The sequence below is a fragment of the Anarrhichthys ocellatus genome, unplaced genomic scaffold, assembly GCF_004355925.1.
Source record: "Anarrhichthys ocellatus isolate YVR2014 unplaced genomic scaffold, GSC_Weel_1.0 scaffold68, whole genome shotgun sequence".
NCBI classification, from domain to species: domain Eukaryota; kingdom Metazoa; phylum Chordata; class Actinopteri; order Perciformes; family Anarhichadidae; genus Anarrhichthys; species Anarrhichthys ocellatus.
Genome location: NW_022280098.1, coordinates 2350279 through 2377212, shown reverse-complemented (window position 1 = coordinate 2377212; position 26934 = coordinate 2350279). Strand labels below are relative to the sequence as shown.

Below are 26934 nucleotides of genomic sequence, written 5' to 3'. Positions count from 1 at the left end.
AGAAACGCTCTTGCAGACACAGTGCAGCATACTGGTGAGTAGAACATGACTTTGTTGTTGACTTTGACCTTGTATTGATGGAATTGCTGCTGTGAAAATGCACTTGCTGACTGGATATGGACTTATGAATATCAAGACAACACAAGTTTGAATTTGTTTAAACTGGAAAACAGAGGAAACTAGGCATAGAGCCTGTTCTAGGCCTGGTTCTCCCGACCACTGAGGTAAATAAAGGCCACTATTTGAGAATTTACAGTATTAATGATTTATTAAATAACATTACGGACAGCAACTTTAAATGATCTTTTTAACCGAAGTTGCCATAATGCAAGGTTCTGTAGATTCTGTTCATAGGAGGACATCATGTATCTATGTTGTTTTAGAAAACATTCCTCATCCTTTTCTCAAGCAGCTCAAATGTGTTGACTTCCACACGCAGTTCAGCCAGAACAGGTGGGCAGGGAAAGTCCTAAGTATGTACTTCTGTAGCTGCATCAATGCAAACAAGGACCATAGATCGGACCAACCAGTCTACCCGGACGTCAAACAAAAAACAGCTTCTTGACATACCACACAATTACCCAATATAATACCAACTTGTACAAGGTCTGTTAATAAATATTCTACACAGTATCATGGACGAACAGTAAATAGAAAGGAGACTTTAAATAGCGGACACATAAATTAAGAAAGAATTGTATCCAAAATAAACCAGCAAAGCGTACTTGTTGCCCAGCACCCTTCTACGACCTAAAAAGTGCTTTTTGACACATCTCTCTACTGAATAAGGCTGTCGGCTAAAAAAAAATCTCTCTCACACAATGCGCTTGCAACCACAGATCAAGAACAACTTTGGTTTGCTCCAGTACAACTTCTAAAAGGACAAAGAACAGTGAAGACAGAATGCGGGACATTCACATGGAAATATCTGGACTGTATTTGTTAAATTACTGTTTTTTTCTTCTGTGTTCCTTTTTTTTTTTACAACAAAATAGATCCTCTGAAGGGTTAACCTGCGTAGCTGCTTTCCTGTTAATCATAATCGTCATATTCTGGATCCATGTTCTCACCCTGGTAGTACGTTCCCTGTGTGGAGTAGGACCGTGTCTTCATTGAACAGTTGGTGTCCATCAAAATAGCCTGAAAAGACAATTGTAGGAAAGTATTGTTTCTGCCACGTGCCAAAGTTTGTTAAAAAACAAAATACATTTTGTTACTTAGTAAAACACAGAAACCCCGCCCCCCCCCCTTTTTCCCTTCAATTTATGTTCCCTATTTGAGGAGGTTCTGGGTTTTAGGTTGACTTATCTAGATACTGCTATAACCCTTTTATGTGTGACAAGGTTCATTCAGGGTAAACCGGTCAAATAACAAGTTATAACCGATCAGTGTGATGTGTTTAAGGGTTTGGTAGTTATTTTGGCACAGCTTGGTACTGCTAGGGTCACCAAGAGATGGGCCGTGTAATAGCAGTTTGACAATCATTCCATGTAATGGCTGTATTATAACAAATTGCGTATTGGATTCCAAGATGGAGCCAGATTCAGTCCTATGAACGCCATTGCTGTAAAATTATTATTAGCTGCAAAATGAGAAACGCTAGTAAGAATCAGATTAGCAATATGGCCAAATCAGCTGTATTTTATTCTTTGTACGATATGAACAAAGGTGCTTTACATGCTGCACTTTGCACTGTTGCCTGCAAGAAAATAGAGCCCACAGATTGAAATTGTCTAATTTCTCCACTAAAATCTATGTCATCAGTCATTCTAAGATTAATAAACATGTAAACATTCTACACATAGGGGCTTTATGCACAGCATGTTTTCTTTGACATCTGAAAAAGTGGCACAAAAGAAATCTTGGCCCTGCCTTTTATAATTATACATGTTGTAAATTGTTTTTGGCTATTTCGTTAAATACAATTTTGATGCCCAATCCACTTAATAAGGTCAGAATCTGTAGGAATGGAATTGAGTAAAAAGAGGCAAATACTGATGGAGGTAAATAGCAGTGAATATGAATATGAGGTGGTGAATACAAGCAGAATGTAATGGCAGAGAGAGGTGATGAATGATAGCAGATGCTGCATGGAGATGAACAAACGGATAGGAAGGCAGAGGGATGGAGCTGCAGCATCAGGGGGTTCAGTCACAAGCATGCAGGATGGAGATTTCAGCCAACTGGTGTCCAATACTGGTTAGGATATTCAGTTGTTCTGCAATCTCTAAAGAATGTAAACATGAGAGAGTCTGTGTTTCTGGAAAGCCCTAAATAGAAACGTCAACATGCATTCATGCATATCAGACAAATTGGCAATTACTTTATAACAGCATTGTTATGAGATACACAGGTAAACCTTCATCTACTCACGAGTTCCAAAAGGTTTTAAATATAGCTTCAAAGGAGCTAAATTAACACAAAATGGCAAACTTACATTTGACTTTATTGAAGATATTTAAGAAAGAACTCATTTCCAAAATAATTCCATTGAAGGTTTTTCAGAATTGTTCAATATCGACATTATTGTCTGGTGATGGGGTTGGTAAATTTAATTGGAATTTGCCTATTGGGCTTTGAAAAAACAAGCATTCTTTTTTTCATGATTGAAAAAGTTGATATAGTTTCAATCTAGAAACTGTTTATCCTTCTTTCCTTTTCTTTTCTCTTTAAATGTGGGTTGGGCTGTGAGGAGCCTGGAACAGTGTCTCTTCATTTGTTTCGTGACTTTTAGCCACGATGCAGTTATGAAATAATAATGCAATATCTAGCAACACAGCTTATATAATAAACTATTAATAAAAGATTGGACATTTTGGTCAATCCTTCAGTGTCCCATGTCCTACGTCAGACTTTGACATCTGTGTCAGTTGTTTTTTTTGATAGTTTTAATTTGGCACGTTAAAACTTTGCCATTTGATGTGTGAATGAGTATACAATAGGTAACAAGGACACTTACTGTCTTCCAGCACAGGGATATGCCATTTACTGTATGCAGAATTACTTTGATTTTATTATGCACCTGTTTGAGGTTTGGCTATAGAACTGCATGTCAGAGCAACGCCGTTGAGACTTAAAAGGCAATGCAAGAATAAATAGTCTCGGGAGTTGTATAACTTGTTATCTATCCAAAAACTACCAATGCATCCAAACTAGAAAATTCTCATAATGATGTTTGTTGACCTAGCTTCAATATTTGTTTGTGTTTATGTAGGATTTGATTGAGTGTTTTGTATCTTACAATTTTCTCTTCTTGTCCCGGTGGATTCCTGAGAAAGATGCAGAGAGGAGCAAAGCTAATATCCACTATCCCAATTATGGTCATCAGCCAGGGGAAGCCAATACTCTCAGCTATGGCTCCCCCGATAGATGGACCTACATGAGTCGGGGACAGATCACACACTAGTTTAGTTTGGTTTGTTTGGCTGAGGGCAGCACTTTTTCACCCCGACCAGTCAAATACTGCAGCGTGGTCAGTGCTCATAAGCTTCAAACTACCTAACCTTTATACCATTAGCTTTGCATGCGTCAGTGACGGCGTATCAATATGCGTTCATGGCCTACATGCATCCTTTCTTTTTAAAATAACCTTCCGTCTTCACAGGAACAAAACCACTTAGTTAGGTTTAGGAAAAGAGTGTGCTGACACAACTCACTACCAAGTAACTGACGAGTCACGTGACAAGCGACTCACGTTACAGCTAACGTGACATGTCAACTTTTACTTTTAGTTTAACGCAAGACACAAACAGTTGTCTCCTGAATGAAAGTTCTCCACCAAGGAACACTGACCAGGCTGCGTCATGTGATTCATTGGGAGTGAGAACGACATGGAAATTTGAGTTGCAACTCTGTAGACATATTTGTAACATCAGGTTAATTTAGCATACATGATATAGAGGTAGTAACCTCGTCATATCTTGCGTACCGATAAAAATATTGGGATGTCATGAAATGCCAGTAATAACATGGTAATAATGCGGTAATAGGTTAATCTGCTGATAATAAAAGGTTACATATCAGGATTAACAAAAATGGCATGATTCAATTTTTACATTGTTAGCAGTTGGGGTAATATGGACGTGGGGTAATATTTTGTTAAACAACTGATTAATAGTGGGGTAATAATACAAAATCGAAATTATTATTTACAGGGGAAAAAATTCTTCCCCCTCATCATCTGAGTCAAGTACCACAACCGTGGCTAAGAAACAAATGCCGAAAAAATATATCTGTTCTCACTTCCAATGCCTCAAATTGTTTCCTAAACCTAAATGAAGTTCTGTTCCAGAGCACACAACTTTGAGAACTACCCTTGACAAAATTCCTCTATTAGGAACACCCTGCAATGTCATTAACGCAGACATATTTATTGAATGTCTGGTTTTAAATCAGAAATGTCTTGTCTTAATGTTTTTATACATGTTTTACCTTGTTGCTGCTGAACTGACTGATGAGTCGCCAGCCTAATGTCGTATCATAAACATCCTTATCCTTATCACTTCCTCCATCTGTTACCCTTGTAGCTCGGATCCCTGTTGCTGTAACTGTGGAAAAATACACTACTGAAATAAAATATTGAATATATATAGAAAATTGATAAATTGGTAGTTTCCTTGCCCCTCAATTAATAGTTGTATTGGATATCAATAGCAACATCGCTAACTGCAATACTCAGACATGTCTCCAGAGCAAAATGCCGGCTGCAGCGCGAGCGCTTACTCAACTGTTGGTTAGGTTAGTTTCTAGCCACAGCAGCCACCATAAACAGACAACTAATGCAGGCATTTGTTGTAATAGTGAAGTTACATAGAGCCGTAACTTCATTATTGGTTTTGCTAGCTTAGACCTATGCTAGCGCAATGACTGATGGGTTGAACATGTGTCGAAGTAAAAGGCCGTTATTCAGTCCTTTCCTAGATGGTTCACAGTTTCCTGTGAACTGACCATTTTTGCTTCCTATGGTTTAGAACCTTATTTAACATGGCTGGATACCGTTTGCAATCCACTTTGCAGGGTACTATTGAGCGATCCGAACGCATCCTAAGTGGTTTTATTGCCCAAATCTAACCTCCTGTGAAGACGCATGTTTATTTTGAAAAGTCACTATAGCATATATATCCCTGACACATCCACAAGTGATGCAAGAGGGGGATGTAAAGCATCACAATGTGAAGCTTAGGAGCCCTAACCACGCTGCAGTATATGATGCATTGGGATGAGAACGTGTTACAAAAAACATATGGTATGTTAGTTTAAATTCAATAACTATAAAATCAGGGCTGGAAAATGCTTTTCTTCTTACTAACCTGGAAACACATGGTTATTGTAATACCGATAACGTACCACAATGACACCAGAATTTCATTTGGACAAACAAGATGATCCAAAGATTTCCAGTAATTGGACTCTCTGTGTCTGTTTTCAAATTCACTTTGGAGGTATCATAACCTGTAGATTAGAAGTCAATAATAATGCTAAGGTTTTTAGGTTCCTACTTACCTAAAGCAAATCCCATGCAGAAAGCCACATCAGCAATGGCATACACACTTCCATAAACAGACACATGTCGCAGGTCCACCAGGTAGCCCATGATAGGCATCATAGAGGAGTCCACCATGCCTTTAACACACCACAAACAATAAAAGTCTCACACACTCGAAGCAGGACACATTTGTTTAGCGTAATGTTACATTTAGCAGACCTACCAATAGCAAAACCAACACCAAAGTTTGGAACAATCAGACCGTAGATGTCTTTGGCAAGTGGAACCTAGAACACAGACAAATATTTAAAAATATATTCCTTTGTATTACATGTAAGAGTAAACAACTAACTCTTCCATTGGAGAAGAGATGCTGGATGCTTGATTTTAGCGTTATACTCATTGTTAACTCAGACTCCCATTGGCAGAATGATATTTGGAAATGAATGAGATAGAATATCTTGATGATTCGGACATTCTGGTTGTTTTTACCCTAGAAACACTAAGGCCAAAACACTGGTTCCAACACACTCAATGCTACACTTGAAAATCCACATTTAGAGGATCTACTGTTGTGTTTCTACTGGCTGAGGAAATATTTTTGAATGTATATATAGTATTATTATTACACAACCTACAAATCCTTCAGAATTTGGTTATTTTCAACTGCAACATTTCTGCTCCATTTAAATTTTTTAGTAACCCACCAGTGCTGAAATATCCCACAGGTGATATGTGAACTCACACTTATGCTGCAGTTGTCTGCCTCATACTTACACATATCACACTGATTCCAACCATGGTTATTCCAATGAGAGCACAAAGCCATCTGTAAGAAAGAGAGGACAACATCAATAGTCTCCGTTTAAAGTTAGACGGGGATCCTCCGTTTCTCACTCTTACATTCATCAGTCTAAACCTGAACATTGATCTCCTCAGTTTGCTTTTGTCCCTGTCTTACTTTGCATCATTTCTTGGGTCGTATATGTGTCCATGTACTTGTCTGCACTTGTTTTGTACGCACTTTCCTACACAATAAAAAAGACAGGGATGCGAGTTTGTTTTACATGCATATAACACATAGGTATCTAAATAGTATTATATTTGACCTGTTATGTTTTGCACACCAACTCATTATAAAATACTGCAAAGCACTTGTTTATTTCTTTTTTTAAGTGAACAAAGTTATGTAAAGTCTCCCCAACCAATATCAACAATATATTATATCATTATATCATTCCAAACATTTCCCCTTTTCTTTCAGGTAATAAAGCCAAAATTCTACTTCAAATGCTGAGATTTCTTATATGGAAACACGTATGGTGCTTTTTGTAGAAGAGCCAAAAGCAGTGCACTTAGTCCTTTGTTTGTGGTGAAGCATTACCAAGAAAACCTCACAATTTCCTACATTTTGTGATGTAGTCCTTAATGTACCTCCAGAGGGCTGTGGGGAAAAGGCTTATTTATAACATTAGGTAGTATTAAGTATTAAGTATATTACAATTAGGTGGTTGAAACCTGACCCTCCATCATACAACATTTGCAAAAACTTTGTGGAACAAATCATATATCCATAAAGGATCTAAAAACCCACATTTATAAAGTATAATAAATGAACTGCTATTATGGAAATGTAGTTATTAATTATATTTCATAGTCTTTGAAACTATTCACATACAATCCATTCATACATTCTCACTTTCTCATACACACATAACTCCCCTGATGCTGTATGTAACCTGTATTATCAAGGTCTCAATAAAGCCAGCCTCACAAACACAAAAAACCCTGAAAACTCATTTAGAAGAGCGGAAACAGATATCACATCCAGAGAGAGGGAGAGAAAGAGAGAGGAGACAGAGCACAGATAAGGATTATTTCTCTCCCTACCTCCCCATCTTGTGTGCCAACGTGCTGAAGATGTAGGTTCCAATAAGGTAGGAGATGGACGCTGGTAAGAAAGCGACGCCTGGGCCACACACACACACACACACACGCACACACACACACACACACACACATCACAGATAAGAGAGATGAAGGTGTGGGCAGGCTCTCCAAGATAAGCAGATCTCTATCAGTGCCTCATCACTGAGCTGCTGTACATCTTCCATTGTCTGTAATGAAGACTTGTGCTTTCCACCTGCCAGCACATGGCAACCTAATATCCTGTCCCCCCCCCCCTCATGCTTTTTTATCTGACCTAGACTTCATATACAACCAACTGGAACAAACCAATAACAGTAGAGACTGCAGGGAGCCTCTGTATAGAATATATCTAGCAGGATAAACAGTGACACTTTTGCGCTGCGTCAAGAATCAAAGTAAAACATGAATGTATATTACGTTAATGAGACAGGTGAGCGCAAGAGATCTATTGACCATGACTTGGGATATAAAGGGGCGGGCAGATTTCCTAAACCTGGCTGCAAGCCCTTTGTGGACAGAGCCATGAGTGACATTACTTTTCAATGTCACATGCCAGTTGAGGATTACGGACTGTCACGTGGGACGATGGAAGGTGCTTCAAATATTCTGATTATTCACACTGCTCAGACTTCCCTTGAACGCTTATGTCTTGGTGGCAGAAAGAAGTCTTTGGACAACATTTGAACCCAAGATTCAGGGCCATTGAGAATCTAGCCATTGAGTTATGCTGTCAGACAACAACTAGTAGTAACTGTGCCACATCCCTAAGAGGACTTCTGTGGACAACGACTAGAAATGTATTTGTGACGTTAAAAACAAACTGGTAAAATGTAATTGACAATGCAATTTAGTTGTATGTGAAGTTTTAGCCAATTTACTACAAATCAACTATACTTAAATGTTTTTTACAAAGCATGTGATTTTTTTGTAGATCATTTCAATGGCATTGCATGGACCCATGCTAGGCAACAACATGGGTCCATGCAATACCCAGGTTGATTCTAAAATGAATGTAAGTCAGTGGTTGTCTAAAGGGATGGAAACACATTAGAAATTCTCAAGCACTATGCTTTGGAAAATGGTTGGCAGTGATGTAAAGTATACAAGCTATAGTAATGAAGGTTAAACAATGCAAAACACATATTCGGTCCTTTAATCTTCAGGTTTTGTTGGCACTGTCATGGAGGTGTTAATCAAATTATGTTTCAGCATTGAGGTCGTAGTGAGCGTGAAAAACACAGTATAACACTTGTGCAACACCCCCTGTAACTATGACCTCATTAACAATAAGTATAATATAAGTATAATTGAACTGAACATTTCCAACAATGTAGACAAAAACTGATCACAGTTTATATGTGTGCATTTTTAAAGACTGACAGTTTTGTGAACATTTAGGTGCTTTACATATACTGCATAATGTGTATTTTCTAAATGAGTAATACCTAGCTGCCATTTCCTGGCACACATGGTCTCCATCATCCAGATTGGCAGCGTTGGCTCAAGCATGGCAATGGCCATGTTTCCAAAACAAATGGCACCTGGAGAGAAAGATTAAGGATAAGTGGACATGGTCTGTTTTTGTTCTTTGTTACCTCTCCAACCTCCACCGCCTGCACGTAGACACACCGCCTGCACTCTTTGGTATGGTGTTGTCACAGTAATTGACATGACGGGAAAAGCTAACTTGCACACAAGTGCAATTTTCCTGCCATATACATTAGCTTACCTGTGAGGACCTTACAGTGACCACATTTATTCGCTAATTCATAGCCATAGCCGGAAAATAAACCTAAAATCTTTGGATTCTGTCCCTCTGGTGATCTAAGACTTTAAGATGGTATGTGTCGCAGGTCATGGATGTAAACCACTGCAGGGAGGCATATTTATTTTGTTCACCTGTGAAATAAGTACGTTTGTTGTCACGTCTGTCATCATTTGTGTGATAAAACATGATGGCACATACATTTAACCTCAAGGAAGTTTTTCTCTGAACTTCTCTCTGTGCTGTATTGTCAAGTTCTTTCCCAATGCAGAAAGCAGATAGATGAGATCATGGGTGGATGAGTCTAATCTTTGATTAAAACTCGAGACCCCCTGAAATGATGGTCAGAGCGGTAGATGCTTTCATGTGTACCATTGCCATTGAGACCGTTGTAGCAGGCTAACTTCCTTATAAACTAAACCGACTTGCAGCAAGTCACTGGGACACTGTGGTGAGGAGTCTTTTGTGCATGATTGATGAGCATCAACAAGAGACAGACAAAAGGAAAAAGCCAGTTAAATGTGGACGATAGGCCAAACTAGTGAGTGTGACACATTGACGTGTTGTCACCATAACAACAAACAACAATCACTATTTTCTTTTAATCTAGTCAGATGACCACGGCAAACAGTTCAATGTGCGTTCTAGCCTTATTATATTTCCATGGTTGTTACTGGGCGTCTGTAGTATTCATGGCATGTCCAATTGACAAAAAACAAGATCTTGGTCAATTTCTCTCCCTGCTCTTTGCCCAGCACCATTATAAAAGACGATATCCCCCTGATGCTTGTCCTAAGGTGATATAGGGTTCCTCACATCTTCTGTGCTTATTTTCTTACCAGCTGCGATTATAATGTATGGATCCTTCATTAGTGTCAACAGCGGGGTCCCCTTCTGACTCTGTGAAGGACAAAGGCACAAAAACATCATTTTATTTGAGATGAATTAAAGCTTATGCCGTAGCTCTAAACCAAACCCACTTGTACAAGACTTAAGATAAGGTTACAAATCTCAGCAGAATCTGCTATTGACCAAGCAGATTCAAATCATTTTATACTTCCTTTATATGTTACGCACTTTGCCAATACACTCCCAGTGAAATAGCACCTTTGAGAACTAATGTAGGAATGGGTTGGCATAGCCTTGACTGAATTCACTAATTGAGAGTATTTGTATGATTACTGTAATATTGCCATTGGAGGCACAAACCATCCAATGACAATATTATTATTTTCCAGTGCGAGTTACCAAACAGATATGACACTGGCTGACAGTACTACCTTTAGGCCTTTTTTCAAAAGATGTGAATGAATAATTGAAACAATAAATTATATAACAGCATCAAAATAAAATTTCAGTCAGTATTCCAATCCTTTCTAACTTACTCATTTCTAAAATCTAAAATAAATCTGAAATTTGTAACATATGAACAGAGAATCTGATTTCCTATTACATACAAGCAGAACAGGTGAGCCCAAAGCTGATCTCAGACTACAGGGGTTCTGAAATCCTAACTGAATTTGAAATTGGGTTGCATCACACACATGAGAAGAATCTTTACAGATGTGCTTCTCTCTAACCTCAAACATGCACACACTACAAGATTTGAAAATAATGCCCGTTCACAAACTACTTAATTATTAAGATTCTTGTGCCAGAGGGAGCTATGCATCAGATCACATGATCTCTCTCACGTGATCTCATGGGGAAGCGGATGAAAACAAAACAGAAACTGAAAGTTGCTGTAGAAATGCTTTGCAGAGGGAAAAAAAGAATAGCAGAAGGCAAAACAAGTCTAGTTGAGAAATGATTGAGACGCACACGTTTTGTATTCTTCTGCAAGAAGTGGAGGTGAGATTTGAACTGTTGGTTTTAATATCTGTCAACAGATTCGGTATGCTTATACAATCAATTTTAACTTTTGATTAAAATGAATTGCATAATTGAAGGTTGGATCCTGACTGTTAAATTGTCCCTGAGTTAATGTCAGGCACTGTAGAGTACCAAGTTAAAGGGTTTTATACAGTAAGTGCAAGCCATGGGTCTTGTTGCATGTCATCCACCTTCTCCGTTTCTCTCCACACTTCCTGTATCCAATTGAAAAATAAAATGTTCTGTAGCTGTAAAGGTTATCTTAATGAAGTAAAATAAAGTTTAGGAAATTAATTATCAAGGCAAACAAACTCACCTCTGGTTCCACCTTGGTGGGCTGAAGAACAATGAGCTGCAGAGCTGTGAAGACACAGTGAATCAACGTAATTGAAAGCCTTTAATATCTACAAGATATCTAAAGGTAGTATTTCAAAAATATATGAAATTATATTCAACAATTACATTTTTCTTTCCATTCTTGCTACAGTGACTATTCTTGGTCTGGATGTAAGAAACAATGTAACTGTACCTCCATCAAACAAAGCCAGGAACGCCAGAATAAGGAAAGGTGCGGTCTTCCCAACAAACTCGTACATCACACTGCCGAATGGGGGTCCAACTGTGGAGGACACACTGGATGGTCAGTTGTGGAAAGATCACCTTTATAATCACTGCAGTAACTGCAGATTTCCTCCTACACAGCTCACATTGCAAGGGTTTCGGGTTAGTTTTGAAAAACATGTGAGTTGATTCAAAATTAGCTATTTGCATGGAACGCAATGTAAAACAATGGAATACAGTACACATCTTCATTTGTGTACCAAAAATGTGGGTTTAATACATTTGTTCTATTAAGCCCCAAACATTTGACCAGCTTAGACAGATCTACAATGTCTAACATTTTGAGTAAAGATTAGAAGCATCTGCATTGTAAATGGACTTGCATTTATAGAGCACCTTTCTAGTCTTCTGACCACTCAAAGCGCTTTACGCTACATAACAACATTCACCCATTCACTCACACATTCATACACTGATGACAGGGGCTGCCATACAACAGGATGTAAACTACCACTTTACCTTTCTGAGCCACAGCCGCCCTATGTATATGCATGTGTATACATACCTAGCACTCCCAATGCCAGACCTCCCAGGGCGATCCCGATAGCATGGCCTCTCTCCTCATCATCGGTGTACACACTCGCAAGCATTCCCATCCCTGAAACAAACAGATGAACAGGTCCTGCATTACAAAACACTTTTTTGTGTATTTTTAGTGATTTTTTGTGTAACAGATGTGTCATTTAACACCACATGATACAGGGCAGCAAATCCTACAAGAGTTACACAATTTGGTGTTCACATGTGTGCTGAGGTAGCTCATGTAATGATGACGATGACTTCATCATTTCTAACTAAGTAGATTAAATTCACTTTGAAAAGAGCTTTCACTTAACCATCAGTTAACCGTCGGAAAAAGCTGTTTGATGGCCAGATATCTAGCGTACACTTTAACTGATATTGCATTTTTTAGGTGTCTTTTGCTGCCCCCCCCGTCCACAGCAGTACATTGCTTTGCTCCAGTTTCGGTACTCTGGTCTGTTAAGCTCTTCAACAATATGGAGTTCGACTCTAGATTGTAACATCATTGCAAGACCTCAATGCACATACTATACTGGCATAATATAAACAATACCTTTCATTCTGGTCCTTTTTAATTACATTAACCAGCTCAGCTGTTAGATGATAGCAATTACTACTTTTTGTTGCTACAATTTATGTTGTGGAAGTTCTGTTTTTGTGATGCTCATGGCCAGTAGATAACACACCGATCCTGTAAATTTCCCTTTTTCACAGTAACGTTTTATAAGGGAATGGCTTTTAAAGATTAATTTTGTTTCAAACTCATTGCTTTTACACTCAGTAATGTACAGTAACTATTTTCTGTACGCTAACAATGTCCCACACAGATGAACTTTTTTCACTGATAGCCGATTAAATACTTCCAGGTTGTGAATAGAATTTACATGCGTGTCATTTTTAGTGCCCCCTCTTTGATTCCTGACCAAGCAAGAGAGCTCTACACCATTGGTTTGTGAGATTTCAGTAGGTTTGCTAGTATAAAGAGCGACAAAGTCTGTGTACATACTTAAGTAATGCCACGCTCATAAATTACCTAACAAACATACTAATTTGAACCCAAACCATGATCTTTTCCTAAATTTAACCATTCGTTTTGTTACCAAAACCTGAAGTTGTTGAGTTTCAATTCACAATGTTCAGTTTCACGTTGACTTTGACAACATGGTAGGTGCGGTTTGGCCAGTCTGAAGCATTATAATTGTAGTGATAATCACTTCTAACATCTATCCAGTTGGCTGATAACATAAATAGGTGCCTAAAGTAGTCCTCTTATATACTGTTGGAGCATCAAAGAAAGCGACTTTCCTCTCTCCTGCAAACATTACACTCTTTCCATAGGATGACACAAGTCTTCACCTCACCTTGCAAAATGATGGCTACAAACAACCAGCATTCATTTAAATTAAGGCTGCATTGGATTTGAGTACCACACAAGAATAGAGAGAAGGCCTCACCAGCCACAGATGAGCAGGAGGAGCCCACACCTTGCATCGATCTGGCCAGAAACAGCAGTGTGTAGCTCGATGAGAAGGCGAACACTTCACAACAGCAAGAACAACAGAAATACAGACAAGAGACATCAGGCATTATGCTAGAATTCTGACTTTCTGATAATTACGACATGTTGCTTGGAACTTACTGATAGTAGATACGAACATGATACAGAAGCCAGCGAATATGGGAAGTTGATATCCTACTCTAAAGGGACAAAAAGAAAAAAGACAGACTACATTTGTACAGTAAGCAGTAATTCATTTGAGATGTCTAGGGAAGGCAAGGCAAGTTTATTTGTATAGCACATTTCAACAACAAGGCAATTCAAAGTGCTTCACATAAAACCATTAAAAGCATCAAAACATAAGGCAAAAGAAAAGGAGATTTAAAAAACATTGAAACATAAGAAACAGTCATTAAAACACAAAAAAACTAAAAATATAGTAATAGTTGCAGTGCAGTTCAGTGTAAGAAAACAATAAAATACAGTGGTAAAATGCAGAAATGCAGGAAATTGATTAATATCCTTGAATCTGGTTCAATTAAAGGCAGCAGCAAACAGAAAATTCTTCAATCTTGATTTAAAGGAGCTGAGGGTCTCAGCAGACCTGCAGCTTTCTGGGACTTTGTTCCAGATATGTGGAGCAGAAAAACTGAACGCTGCTTCTCCATGTTTAGTTCTGACTCTGGGAACAGAAAGCAGACCGGTCCCAGACGACCTAAGGGGCGGGATGGTTCATAAGGTAGCGGCAGATCAGAGATGTGTTTTGGCCCAAAACCATTCAGTGCTTTATAAACCAACAGCAGGATTTTAAAGTCAATTCTTTGTTTGACAGGAAGCCAGTGCAAAGACCTCAGAACTGGAGTGATGTGGTCCACCCTCCTGGTCTTAGTGAGGACTCGAGCTGCAGCGTTCTGAATCAGCTGCAGCTTTCTGTTTGACTTGTTACAGAGACCTGTAAACACACCGTTACAGTAGTCCAGTCCACTGAAGATAAATGCATGGACAAGTTGTTCCTCTAATCCTTGATATATTCTTCAGGTGATAGTAGGTGATTTTGTAATTGTCTTGATGTGGCTGTTCAGGTTGAGATCTGAATCCATAACTACACCTAGATTTCTGGCTATGTTTGTGGTTTCTACACAAATATAGATTAAATGAATGGCTTCATTCAAAGCTGAAATTCTCTTTTCAGCTTATTGTCTCTTTCTAAAGTAGTGACGCCTAAAAAAGTCAATGATTGAAGTTGTGGAGGACTGCTGATTATTTAAATGAATGTGCTTCAGCCTGTGGGGGCTGATATTGCTGTACACCAAGTATACATAAGGTCAGTAACACAACCATGTATTAATACCAAACCATTAATGGTCAAAATAAAGTCCATAGCAAATTAGTGTCAAGTAACGCCATGGACACAAAGCACATTTAGAAGTTTACATGACACATTCTTGCCAGTTACAATTGTTAGCCTGCCATTTTAACCGGAGGAGGATGACAACATCTTCTTTCATTAAAATGCTAAAAGCTGCCAGGCACATCAGAGCTGTTGTATTCCCCCATAGATACCCGACATGCTTGACATGCTTGACTTGCCTTGTATTGTCCTCTGTAAGGAGAAGGTGACTAAGAACCGCTAATATTCCTCGCCTCAATTACAGCATATCTGAGTGCTCATCTGAGACACTAATATTGCTTTTAAGGTGTGTGCCAGTAATGTTGGAGCATCTAGGTTTCTCCATCTCCCCTAAACATTTAAATCTTTAAACTGGCTCTGTGCTGAGAATGTAGGGGCTTAACTTGCAGAAAAAAGAAAAAAAGGAACAAGTATAAGTAAGAATATATATAAATATAGATATATACTTAAATACACAATAACGGTTCCTCCTTGGCTAGAACTAGTTAGTTGTGTTTTTAAAGCAATTGTTGTATCAGAAACCCAACCACCAAATAAATCATGATAGTGCAATGTGTTGGATTTTGCTGCCGACCCAACCCAGCAGAATTACAATGGACCCTATATGTCTTATAGGTCCAAAAGAATCAGCTTTTTACAGTATATTGATTGAACAAAATAAGACTTTTGAACCTACAGTACCGCTGTGATGGCAGCAAGTCGAGTCAATTTAAATTACAGATCACAACAAACGTTATCTTATGACACTTTTCGTATAGCGCAGGTATAGGCCATACTCTTTAGCAGTCCCCAAGCTGCTGGCTGCATTGCTAAAAGCTGCACACCGGAAGTTCATTAACTCAGCATTATTATAATTATTATTATCATTTTTTGGCCATTTGCTGGCAACAAACCAAGCTGTAAATGCAACTTCTGACATATTAGTATAAGGTTGTTAGGACGAACCTTTTAGCAACCAATAAGCTAAGTCCAGTGATGAGTGTCATAGGGATCTAAATGATAAACTGAGTCTAAGGATTTGAGAGAGGAAGCAGCAGCATGTCTGTAGACTACATCACCATAATCTAAGACTAACAGCAAGGGAAGCTCTGTTTGTGTACAACAATATGTTTTTGCTGCAGTTTAGTGATGAGATTTTCAATATGATGTTTAAATGTAAATGAGTCATCAAGCCAAATACCTAGATATTTGTTCTCTGTGACTTTCTCAATATTGCCACCATTCAGTATGGATAGGTGTAGTTTGTTAAAATCAATAATTCATGCAAAATTTGTTTTTCCTGCATTTAGTACCAGGTTAAGTATGACAAGTTAAGATGTAGTTTCTCAACAGCAAGTTGTGCTATTAATCTAAATAATGATATAATGTAAAACGACAAGTCGAATATACTGTAAATGATATGGCAATTTAACAATATAATAATACCGTTAATAATGATTGATAAAATATAATGTATATTTAACTATTAATGCACACTTAATTCTAACATCCATGAACAATCATGCACCTTACTACCATAGCAATATCCACCTGCCTTGTACTAATGGCGTATGTGCAGGCCTACGGCCCTTGGAATCAATCCTGTCCGTCCTCACTCTCTGCCACCTTTCCATCAAGAAAAATAAAAATAAAGTAAAAACTCTGATTGGATAGTTCCAGCTTTGACACACTGATATTTCAGATAGGTAATTCTGAAACCATCTACAAGTGATTGAATCAAACCCAAAATGACAGTGTCTGTAAAAGTAGAAAGCGATTTATTAGTTGAAAAAAAATTTCCTTTTTTTGTTGTTTTATTTTGTGTTACTCACCTCCCTTCTACTTTCAGATACTTCACATCCTGCCTTGTGTGTTTCCCACCTGTGTGATTGTCTACCCCACTCCTGATTGGTTTCACCTGTGCCTGATTTTTGTCACCTCCCCTTACCTTTTTTTTCAGATCTCTGCCTGTTATTCCTGCTTGATCCTCGCTCCACATCTGCCATTCCAGTTTAGAGCCCTGGTTCCGAATTGGGCCCTGGTGCTACTCCCGCTCTGTCACCAATTCAAGTTCCAGCCTCAGTGCCCACAGTCTTTTCTCCGGGCCCCGTTCCTAATCCCTCTATGCCGAAACGGCCCTCCAGAGCATCTGGGAGTTGCTTGTTTTATTTCTAGTACAGTCTAGACGCCAGATACTCTCCGGTTTTCTCTGCCTTTTTTCATAGAGACCTTAGTAAGATCTTTGATTACACAGCTCCCGGTCAGGAGGCAGCCGTAGCTCTCATCGGACTGTGACAAGGGAGATGGCGAGTCGCAAATTAAGCCATTGAGACCTTCCCTCGCACCTTGGGTCCTTCATTGCTCTTGCCATTGAAATTGACATCCACTTGCTGGAAAGAGAAAAGGAGAGAGCCGGAGTGGGTGCTGGTGAGGCAAACCATTTCTTCCACCTACTCCTCTTGTCCTCCCACTCCTGTTCGACTCATCACTACCTCACACCACGGCTTTGGTGGATTCCGGGGCTGACTAGAGTTTTATGGATTGGGGTTTGGCAAAGACACTTGCCCAAGCTGCTGGGGGCTAACAGTCTGGATGGGCAGTTACTGTGAAATATCACCCATCGCACTCAACCCATCAGTCTCATCACTGCAAAACATCACACGGAAGTCCTGAGTTTTCACTTCTTCTCCTCATCCGCTTATTCTCGTTTCCCCTGCCTCAAGAGACACAAGCCACATATGGTCTGGTCCACAGGGGAGGTAAGGGGGTGTGGAGACTGTCTTCCTACCTGCTTTCTTTCAACTTCTGCTAAGGAGCACTCTGAGTCCCCAGATCATCCTGACATCCTGGACTTCTCTGGTGTTCCACCCTGCTACTTCGACATTAGGGAAGTGTTGAGCAAGGCCCACCTCGCCGCCATGATTGTGCCATCAACCTTCTTCCTGGACTTCTCCACCTAGAAGGCGTCTTTACTTCCTGTCAGCTCCGGAAAGATGCTATGCAGAAATATATTGATTCCTCACATGTTGCTGGTATCATTCGCCCTTCCACTTCTCCAACTGGGGCCTTTTCTTCATTGATAAGAAGGATAAGTCGCCCCTCCCTGCATCAACTATCAGGCCTGAATGACATCACTATAAAAAACAGGTACCCTCTCCCTCTTATTTCATCTGCACTTTGAATTATTGCAAGATGCTATGATCTTTCCCAAGTTATACTTAGGAAATGCACATCACTTGGTAAGGATAAGGGAGGGGGACGAATGGAAGACTCCTTTAACACACATTATCTTGCTATGCCATTTGGTCTCACTACGCCCCAGGTGTGTTTCAGGCTCTGGTAAACAACGTTCTCCGTGACATGCTGCATCAGTCAGTCTTTGTGTACCTTGTCAAGTAGAGTTGATATTCTAGAAGAGCTGCCCTAAATAAAAAGGGATGAATACTGGATTAAACAGATTAGGCCAAAGAACACAGAGCTTATATGAGTAATTAAACGGAGAGCTTGTTTATTTTATAGTCCTGTATTGGGGCTTATCTCCCGGATCTAACAACCTGGATGACCTCATCTTTCGCCATATGAGTAGACCCACGTTTAGCATGTTTGTCAAGTCCTGCAGCATCTCCTGCATAACCAACTGTGGTGGCTTGGCGTGGTTGGGCTCAGCTGCAGAGGGGACGGAGTGGGGGGAGTGGTTCAGGGAACAGTGCCGGTTAGAGGCGTAATCAGCCTCAGCTGTAATCAATCTCTGATTGTATCCGTCTCCTATAAAACACCAGTAGGGACGGAGGCGCGGGAGAGGACACAGGCTGGCCTAGCGACAGTGGGAGCGAGAGACAGCTCGACGAAATCGCCGACGGCTGGGCGCTCGAACGCATGGCGGCAGAACGCACGGCCGAGACCGGCTTGAACTGTGGCAAAATAAAATACTTTGAGTTACGCTATATGAGTGTGCTGGCGTCATTGTGACTCGGAAACCCACCGTGGTAACAGGAACGTGTTACACCAACTCTTTCTCAAAGTTGAGAAGTGTGATTTCCACGCCCCATCAGTGAGTTTAGTTCCATTGCTGCTCCTTTTCATTCTCTCACCTCATGTTCCAGTGGTCTTCCAAGATAGATCAGGCTTTTCGCAGGCTGAGGGAGAGTTTCATCTCTGCACACATCGAATCTGGGCTGTTCACTCTCAGTGTTTTGTAACAGATAACAAGGTCCATTGTGTGCGCCTGTCCATGAGGCGCTCCCCTGTTAGATGGAACTATTACGTGGGAAACAGGGAGCTGCTGGTGGTCAAGGTCTCATCAAAGGAGTGTCAACGCTGGCTGGAGGGAGCAGAGCAGCCCCTCTTAGTTTGGAGCAACCATAAAAACTTGGAATACATCTGGCCAGTCAGGCAACTCAATGCCAGGCATGCTGGGCCCTTTCTTTCACCGTTTCATCACAGGGTTACCACCCTCTAAAGGTAACACCTGCCATCCTTATGGTTGTGGACTGATTTTCATCCCGCAACCAAAGTTTCCTACCGCCAAGGAGAGGGCAGAGGTTGTGTAGCTACATGGATTCCCAAGGGATATGGTCTGGGACTGGGGTCCTCAGTTTGGTTTTCCTTGCTACCAGCCTGGGCAGAAGGTTTGGCTGTTCGCTAGGAACCTTCCCATGTGGGTTTGAATCCTGTAAGTTGGCTCCCCGATTTGTGGGTCCATTCCCCATCTCTAAGGTGATCGATCCGGTGGCAGTTCGACTGAGACTCCCTAGATCCTTGAGGTCCTCGGGCTTACATGTAGTCCACGTGGAACTTGCCAAGAAGAGTCCTCTGATCTTTGCCTTCAAACCCCCACTGAATTATTGATGGAGGACCAGTGTATTCGGTCAAACGCATCCTGGCAGTATTTGGTGGACTGGGAGGGGTATGGCCCGGAAGAAGGATCATGGACCTCTGCCAGAAAGGGGGCGGTACTGTCATGTCTCGTCCTGCTCCATGGGTTATGTGTTTCTTTTACTCCAGCATTCAGTTATTTCCTGTTTTAGTTTTTGGTACTGCGTGTTTCCCGCCTGTGTGATTGTCTACCCCGCCCTTATTGCTTTCACCTGTGCCTGAGTTTCCTCACCTCCCCTGTGTATTTAGTCTGTGTTTTCCTGTCCCTGTGCCAGTTTGTCTTTTTCCCCAAAGTCAAGCATTCCAGTAATTCTTTTTTTGCCTTATTACGTGACGGATTTCCTTTGTACCAGACCCGTTTTGGCAAGTAAAAACTGTTTAACTGCACCTAGTTGTGCTTTTGAGTCCTGTTTTTTTCCTGTGGGTTTTTCAGTCGTAACAATAACAGACAATTATTACAATTGACATGTGCAGTTAAAGAATTTGTGTTTTTATTTTTCATAGAATTCCCTGCCTTGCAGAATTTGAGTATGCAAGATGAATTCATTCTAAATAAAGACTTGATTTGGCTTTCCTTGCAGAGGCTGTGCATTTATTTCTCAGTTGCCATCCCATCAGCTGTGTTGGTTGAAATTTGATTACCTTTTCCAGCTATCCATACATGGAAACAGACAAGTGCACATGCGCACACATGCAATCACACATAATCAGGCATTCCGCTGTATTAGGTTTAGTTGGGTTGGATCTGTTGTGGCTGACATGACATGACACCCTAAGAAACAACATGACATTAAACAGATATGTTTACCATAAGCGGAACTGGATTTTCTGCCCTAGAACCTGAAAGGGGACTATGTTACTGCTCTTCGATATGTGTTGAATATGTGTTGTATGTTGAATAACACCATAAATATTATTCGGTCTTGACAGCTTGACAGCTTTCCAAACTTGAGGGGAATTTTTAACCACATATTGGCCCTGGGCTAGCAGCTTAATAAATAATTGATATATAATAATAATACAATAATTTCCTTTTTTTTCTTTTCTCATACATTTCTTGCATTGTGTCAAACAATACACCACCTGGTTTGTATCAAATGTCACATAAGACATGGATTAAATTGAGCTAAACACTAAAGTTGCATACAGTAGTGTAGATACATCGTATACAGTATGTTACAATTGACAATTTCTGAAGTAACTAATAGGAGGGGATGACTTACGAGTCAGTGTATAATTCAGTAACAACAATAAACTAAGTCTAGTCCTATGTTCAAAACAAACCAGAAAGTCAGATTATTTCCAAGGTAAATGCAACTGGCTTTTCAAGCTATCACAATTCAATGAAAATGGTTTCACTCTGTGATCTATCATGTTTTTTGTGACTTAATGACGTAAAAAGCGTAAACAATACTGACTACTAAATTGTATGCTAGAGTAAATGGCATCTAGTGGTTTAAGATAAAAAAATTCATAATCATGGATACCATCTGTTCATTATGTGACAACTACGTGAGTTTAGATTGCTTCTACTCATTCTGTGACATACATTTCCAGGCTGCTATATAACAAAGGCAACAACAATGTTCCAGGTTGTGAAAAACCCTAAAGCAGTTTCCCTCCGGTTGAAAATGCTTCTTAAATAAAGCATCAACACAGAGAGAGACATTAAGACACAAAAACCTACCTGTTTGTGAGTGGCCCTATGAAGGGGTTGGTAATCAGCTGTACGGTGGCCTTGGAGGCAAAAAGCATTCCCACTTTGACATTCTCATCAAGCAGCTTGCTGGTAGACTGGGGGCAGTCTGAGGAGTTGTGTGGTAGCTCTGTAGCAGCGGGAGGCGTAGGGACCATGTCAGTAGTCCTAGCTGTGGTGTTGGAGCCTGAAGACCTTATGGTGTTGTCGTATAAGGACACGATGTTGTGGAAGGCTGCTGGAGGACCCTGCTGCGACAGGGTGTTGTTCTTCAACATCACGTCTGGTGACTCATCCAGGTTGTACAGGTAGCTGGGTATGATGGGAACTAGTGGGCATAAAGAGGCGAGAGGAAATTGATGCAATGAAATTGTACACAATCACTGACTGATGCTCACTAGCATGATGCTAATCCAGATGCCACTGCAAAACATGTCAGCAGAGAACAAGAAAGGTTCTTCGGGGGTGAATCACAAGGACTATCCTAAATAAAGAAAGAAACCTCAATGAAGCCATGATTTGTTTACCTTTTTTAAAATTTAAACAACAGAAAAAAAACAAAGTTAAACCCAACATTTCTCACTGAGCCCTTGTGGTATTTATTCATGCCACCACTCAATACAATGGAAGTGAATGGAATTAATTTGTGGTGCTCAAACTAAATGTTTACATTGGAATGAAACAAAACCAACGTGCTTTTCCAGAAACAATCAACCTTGGTGTTCAGTAATCATAGGAACTGTTGACAGTGAGGTTGTCCAGAGTAGTTCATTGCTGATTTTTATTTTGTCACAAATCTTTTACTGCCACAAAAGATTCCATTCACCTTTACTGTTCTGGGTGTTGGGAGAAGTTTCATAAATTCATGCTGAATTTTGGAGAAATACGTAAAGAACAATGCAGATTACCTGTAGATTATTTCATTTTGATGGAAAGGTGTAGCTATTAAAAACATGCAGCTTTAATTAAGCCTTAGATGGTGCCATTAGGGCTGAACATTTAGTGTCAGCCTAGATCATTTATATATATATATATATATATATATATATATATATATATATATATATACTGTGTGTATACAGGGCATTTTTTAGCGAATTTTATGGCTTTATTGGGGAATTTTAAGCAGAGTGGTGTCAGCAAATAATAGTAGGAAGAAGCTGGGAGCAACATGCAACAACATGTTGTCTTTTGGCTTTTCCTGTTCAGCACCCAAAACCCCAAAGTCACCTTTCAGTAAATATTTGATGTGCTATTCTCCTCAACTGACAAACCTATCAATCACCACTGAGTGTACACTGGGCTCAAACAAATCCTTAAAATACGCCTTGGGCCAATGGTTACTAATACAGCATGTCAAACCTTGAGAATATAATATATATCAGTCGAAGTCGGCATTTAAATAAAGCTGAGTGGAGCGATATAGCACTAGGCGAATGTTAAAGCTGCTTGGGACGGAAAATACAAAGGAAGACGCAAACAACTAACTTTTTTTTAAACAAAAATGTGACAATTTATGAAACTACTGTAGATATTGATGTCCAAATGTCTATGTTCTTGAAACTGGTTATTTTTCCTCACGACAGACATTAAGAGCACAACACTAATGCCACACCCTTTCAGTAAATATTTGATGCACTATTCTCCTCAACTGACAAACACTATCAATCACCACTGAGCAATTACATTGAGCTCAAACAAGTCCTTTAAATACAGTATGTTAAACCTTGAGAATATAAAGTAATAGCCAGACTGTTGACATTTGGTAGTACAAGTAAAGCTACAAACTAATCATCAACACAGTAAAAAAAAATGATTAACATGGAAAACCTTAAATCATTTTTACATTTATTGTTTAAAAGAAAGAAAGAATAAACTGTTAAATAATGAATACATACTTATATATTGAATTTAAAATATGGTCGAGGACTATACATGGCACTGTCATCAATACAATCTCCAAATGAAATAAATGATTGTGATACTGGACATAATATGATCACTGTTTTTGAATACTGCAGGGATAGTTGGGTAAGACTCTAATGGCCGCACTGTACGAACAGATGTAATTTATCTGTCTTCTGGTTATTTTCAATGATTAAATTCAATCAATAATTCTTCAAGTGCCAAGGTCTGCTTCACACCAGTGATGTGCTTTATTTGTCCTTAATTCAGGATCTTGTCTCTATAATAATTCTCCAAATAGATGAAAATGGTTCCATCTATGAGGAAAATATCTGTTTTGCCGATACCTGCAAACAGCTGGAGTTCTGTGCATAACGGAGAAGTGCAGTGAATAGTGCCGTGTTATATAACTATGTTATTCAGCAAAGATGTATCTTATTGTCGAGCACATGTAATACAACTTGTCAAAATGTAGTGAACAACAGTGTACTGTTGTTGCTGGTCTATGCCATTAACTAAACCGAGCCCATTCATTTTCACCTTCAAATCATTTTCATTTTCCCAACAATAATGATGTAAAACTATGTTTTAATGGCATAATCAGCGGAAATGATGACGTGCTTTCTGGGGTAAATTACGAATTAATAGGTATAACAAGGCTGCTGGTTGTGTTAAATACATACTGAAATGATGGGGATGATGATTGATGATACTTTACATACAAGAATAGGTTTTGAAAAAATAACAGCCTGACCATCGATACGCACTGTCATTTATCATAATAGTCTGCTATTGTTACTTTATCAGCGGATGCACAATTCGCTCAGAGAGATTGTATTGGCACACTGAAGGATATTCCCTCTCTGGAGCGTCAGATGGAGACGCTTTAATATTTGAACTGAGCTTAAATCCGATCTGGTAGCTTTCAATGTCAAGCGGATGTTGTTAGATCTTAAAACTCAATCTAATAAATAAATACAAAATATATGTTCCAGTTTAGACGTATACTATTGACCAGATTATACGTTGACAGTTTACTAAATGTGTCACACACGGGTTTTGAGTTCGGTGCGTGGACTGTAGCACTGATAACGATTGACGTTGGTCCACGGAACGCGCTGATCTGTGCGGCAACACGATGCGCTTTTATCGAAAGTCAACTGGGCACATTTGGATAGACTCGGTAAACTGCACTACCTGTTGCGCAAAAAAAAAAAAAAAAAAAACTTTACAGAGATGTAGAGATGTGGTGAAAAAAGCAGGAGTGCACCTACCGACTACAGTCAGCAGCATGTTGTCCAAGAGCAGAGCGACGAAAACAATGAAGAGACTCAGTTTCCTCGACTGTCTCTCCTCTCTAAGCCATTTGATCAAATTAAGCTGCCGAAGCGCATCTAATCTCCCCATGGTGTTAGTCCCGAAAACAGCAAGACAATAGAATGGATCACAAGTCCTCCTGGAGAGACAAGTGGCAGTGATGGGTCAGTAACTTAAACAAATCCTTCCAGTCTACATTAAGCAGTGGATAAGTGAAATATCGAACACAATGCTGCATGTGTGAAACAGTGAGAAATCTTACCTCGGATGCACGGGGGCCAACAGCAGCGGCACGAGCAGAGCTGGGAGGAGGAGATGCTGTCTTTCTACTGACTGGACCCGCTGCTGACGTCAGTCAAGCGTTATTTGTAGGTCCCTGTCAGACCCGCATTCAAACCAGAACTACATTAGATCAGAACAAAACGATGCTGCCGAAACAATAGACAGGATAACAGACACACACAGCGCCTATGATGACGCAAAGATCAATACTGACCTGATGCGACCTTGAATATAGAGCCCAAAGTAATCTTGCTTCAACCTGTTTTCACAGACATCAACCTGTGCTCAGAGGTCATTAGTTCATGATTCACCATCTGTCTGTGGGTCTGGTTTCACACGAGTTCATTAGCATTAAAAAGAGTGCCGAACGTTTATCATCTTGCTTCTTTGCCATTGATGTAACCACAGACAACAATATCATTTTAAAAACCTAAATATAATAACAGACACAATTTATAATTACAATGTTTTGCAGGTTTTTTATTTAAGATTAGGACTATTCATATTTTGGATGACAGGTCTGTATGCTGGATCAAATAAGCCTATAGATTTATATGTTTGTCAATTGAACATAGTTGAAAACTACTGACTGATTGACTTGATTATCTGTGGTCAACTGTATTGTATGGCAACTGAATTAGCACCAAACCAAAAGTAAAGCCATACATATCTGATTCAGGACTTTAACTAAAAGGCTGAATGGGTAGGATTTTCCAAAACGAAAACAATGGTAATTTGTAGACTCATACAAAATCAAACCCTCTTAATCATCACTTAAGACCACTAGATGTGTGTGGAGGTGAGTGTATCTGCAGAGACCCTGACCTCTGGCTGGATTTTGCTGAGTTCGGAACGTTTCTGGGTGTCAACCTCTATAAAAAGGTAGTGACCAGGTGCAAGGTTGTAAGCACGGATCCAAGAAGAAGCTACAAAATGGTACAAAATACACCGCCGGAAAAATGCAAATAAAGTGAGGCTTAACGCCAGTCGGACAGAGCTGTTCCACAACAAGAGTGAATCTGGGGCTGTCTTTCACCCGCTGCTGGGCACCCTACTAATGGGCCTATATACGGCTTACTGCCTCTACGGCCTTACTGCCTGCTATCTAATTTAGCTGAACTGTTGAGGCATTACTACTCGATGTTGCCGCTGTGCTGCTACTACCAGCCCTTTCTCTCTCCATGGAGACAGAAAAAGGTTAGCGAGCCTGTTTTCTATTAATTTAATGGAGCCGTGCAAGTCACTGCCTTTTCCACAACACTGTCCTGCAAATATTTCAGAATAAAATTGTGTTAACAACTGAAGGCTCTCCACCTTTATTTTGAAACAATAGTTTTGCTGTTAACCACGCGGTACGCAGAAAAGAGACCTTGAATCTTTAGAAGAGGCGCAGCCGACACACTGCCGAGCCTAGCTGTCGCGCAGGTTACTCCTAATTTTTTGTGCGTTTACCCACGAAAGTCCAGCAACACGTGTCAATGTCCGCTCGTTACATGCATACAGTCTTTTCAAAATAAACTTCCGTCTTAACAGGAAATAACTCTAAGGTTAAGGCAACACAACTACTTAGGTTTAGGAAAAAATAGTGATTTGAGTTAAAATAACCAATAAGTACAGTTATTAAAGTACACAAGTTAAATGACAAATAAATCCACTTTGACTTGTAGTTTTATTTTTAGTGATTATTGATCATCAAACAAAGAAACTTAAAATATATTAAAGCACGGACAGAACCAATACACAGGTTATAATACACACCTAGTTTATTCATTCAAAA

General features: G+C 39.7%; 1 protein-coding gene across 2 annotated transcripts; it reads right to left on the bottom strand.

The window, feature by feature from the left end:
• Window positions 1–26483, bottom strand: slc18a2 (solute carrier family 18 member 2). 2 transcript variants are annotated; one of them, XM_031873082.1, is made up of 18 exons: window positions 25983–26483; window positions 25372–25483; window positions 25138–25251; window positions 24833–25014; window positions 21645–21981; window positions 13834–13892; window positions 13649–13732; window positions 12178–12270; window positions 11581–11670; window positions 11368–11411; window positions 10019–10079; window positions 8860–8955; window positions 7376–7454; window positions 6263–6314; window positions 5709–5772; window positions 5503–5622; window positions 3242–3375; window positions 1–1140 (listed from the first exon to the last, which is right to left on the bottom strand). In XM_031873082.1, the coding sequence occupies exons 4-18, from the start codon at window positions 24963–24965 to the stop codon at window positions 1033–1035; spliced, it is 1554 nt and encodes a 517-aa protein (XP_031728942.1). In that variant the 5' UTR covers window positions 24966–25014; window positions 25138–25251; window positions 25372–25483; window positions 25983–26483; the 3' UTR covers window positions 1–1032. The 2 variants fall into 2 exon arrangements, with proteins under 2 accessions (XP_031728942.1, XP_031728944.1); XM_031873084.1 differs by lacking the exon at window positions 1–1140 and adding an exon at window positions 1291–2227.
• Between the last annotated feature and the right edge of the window lie 451 nt (window positions 26484–26934).

Coding starts and splice junctions, on each gene's coding strand:
- slc18a2 (XM_031873082.1), bottom strand. CDS start 24,965: ATGGGGAGATTAGATGCGCTTCGGCAGCTTAATTTGATCAAATGGCTT. Junction 13,893..21,644: donor ATAGGGCCACTCACAAACAG/GTAGGTTTTTGT, acceptor TTGTCCCTTTAG/AGTAGGATATCAACTTCCCA. Junction 11,412..11,580: donor CCTGGCTTTGTTTGATGGAG/GTACAGTTACAT, acceptor GTGTCTTCACAG/CTCTGCAGCTCATTGTTCTT.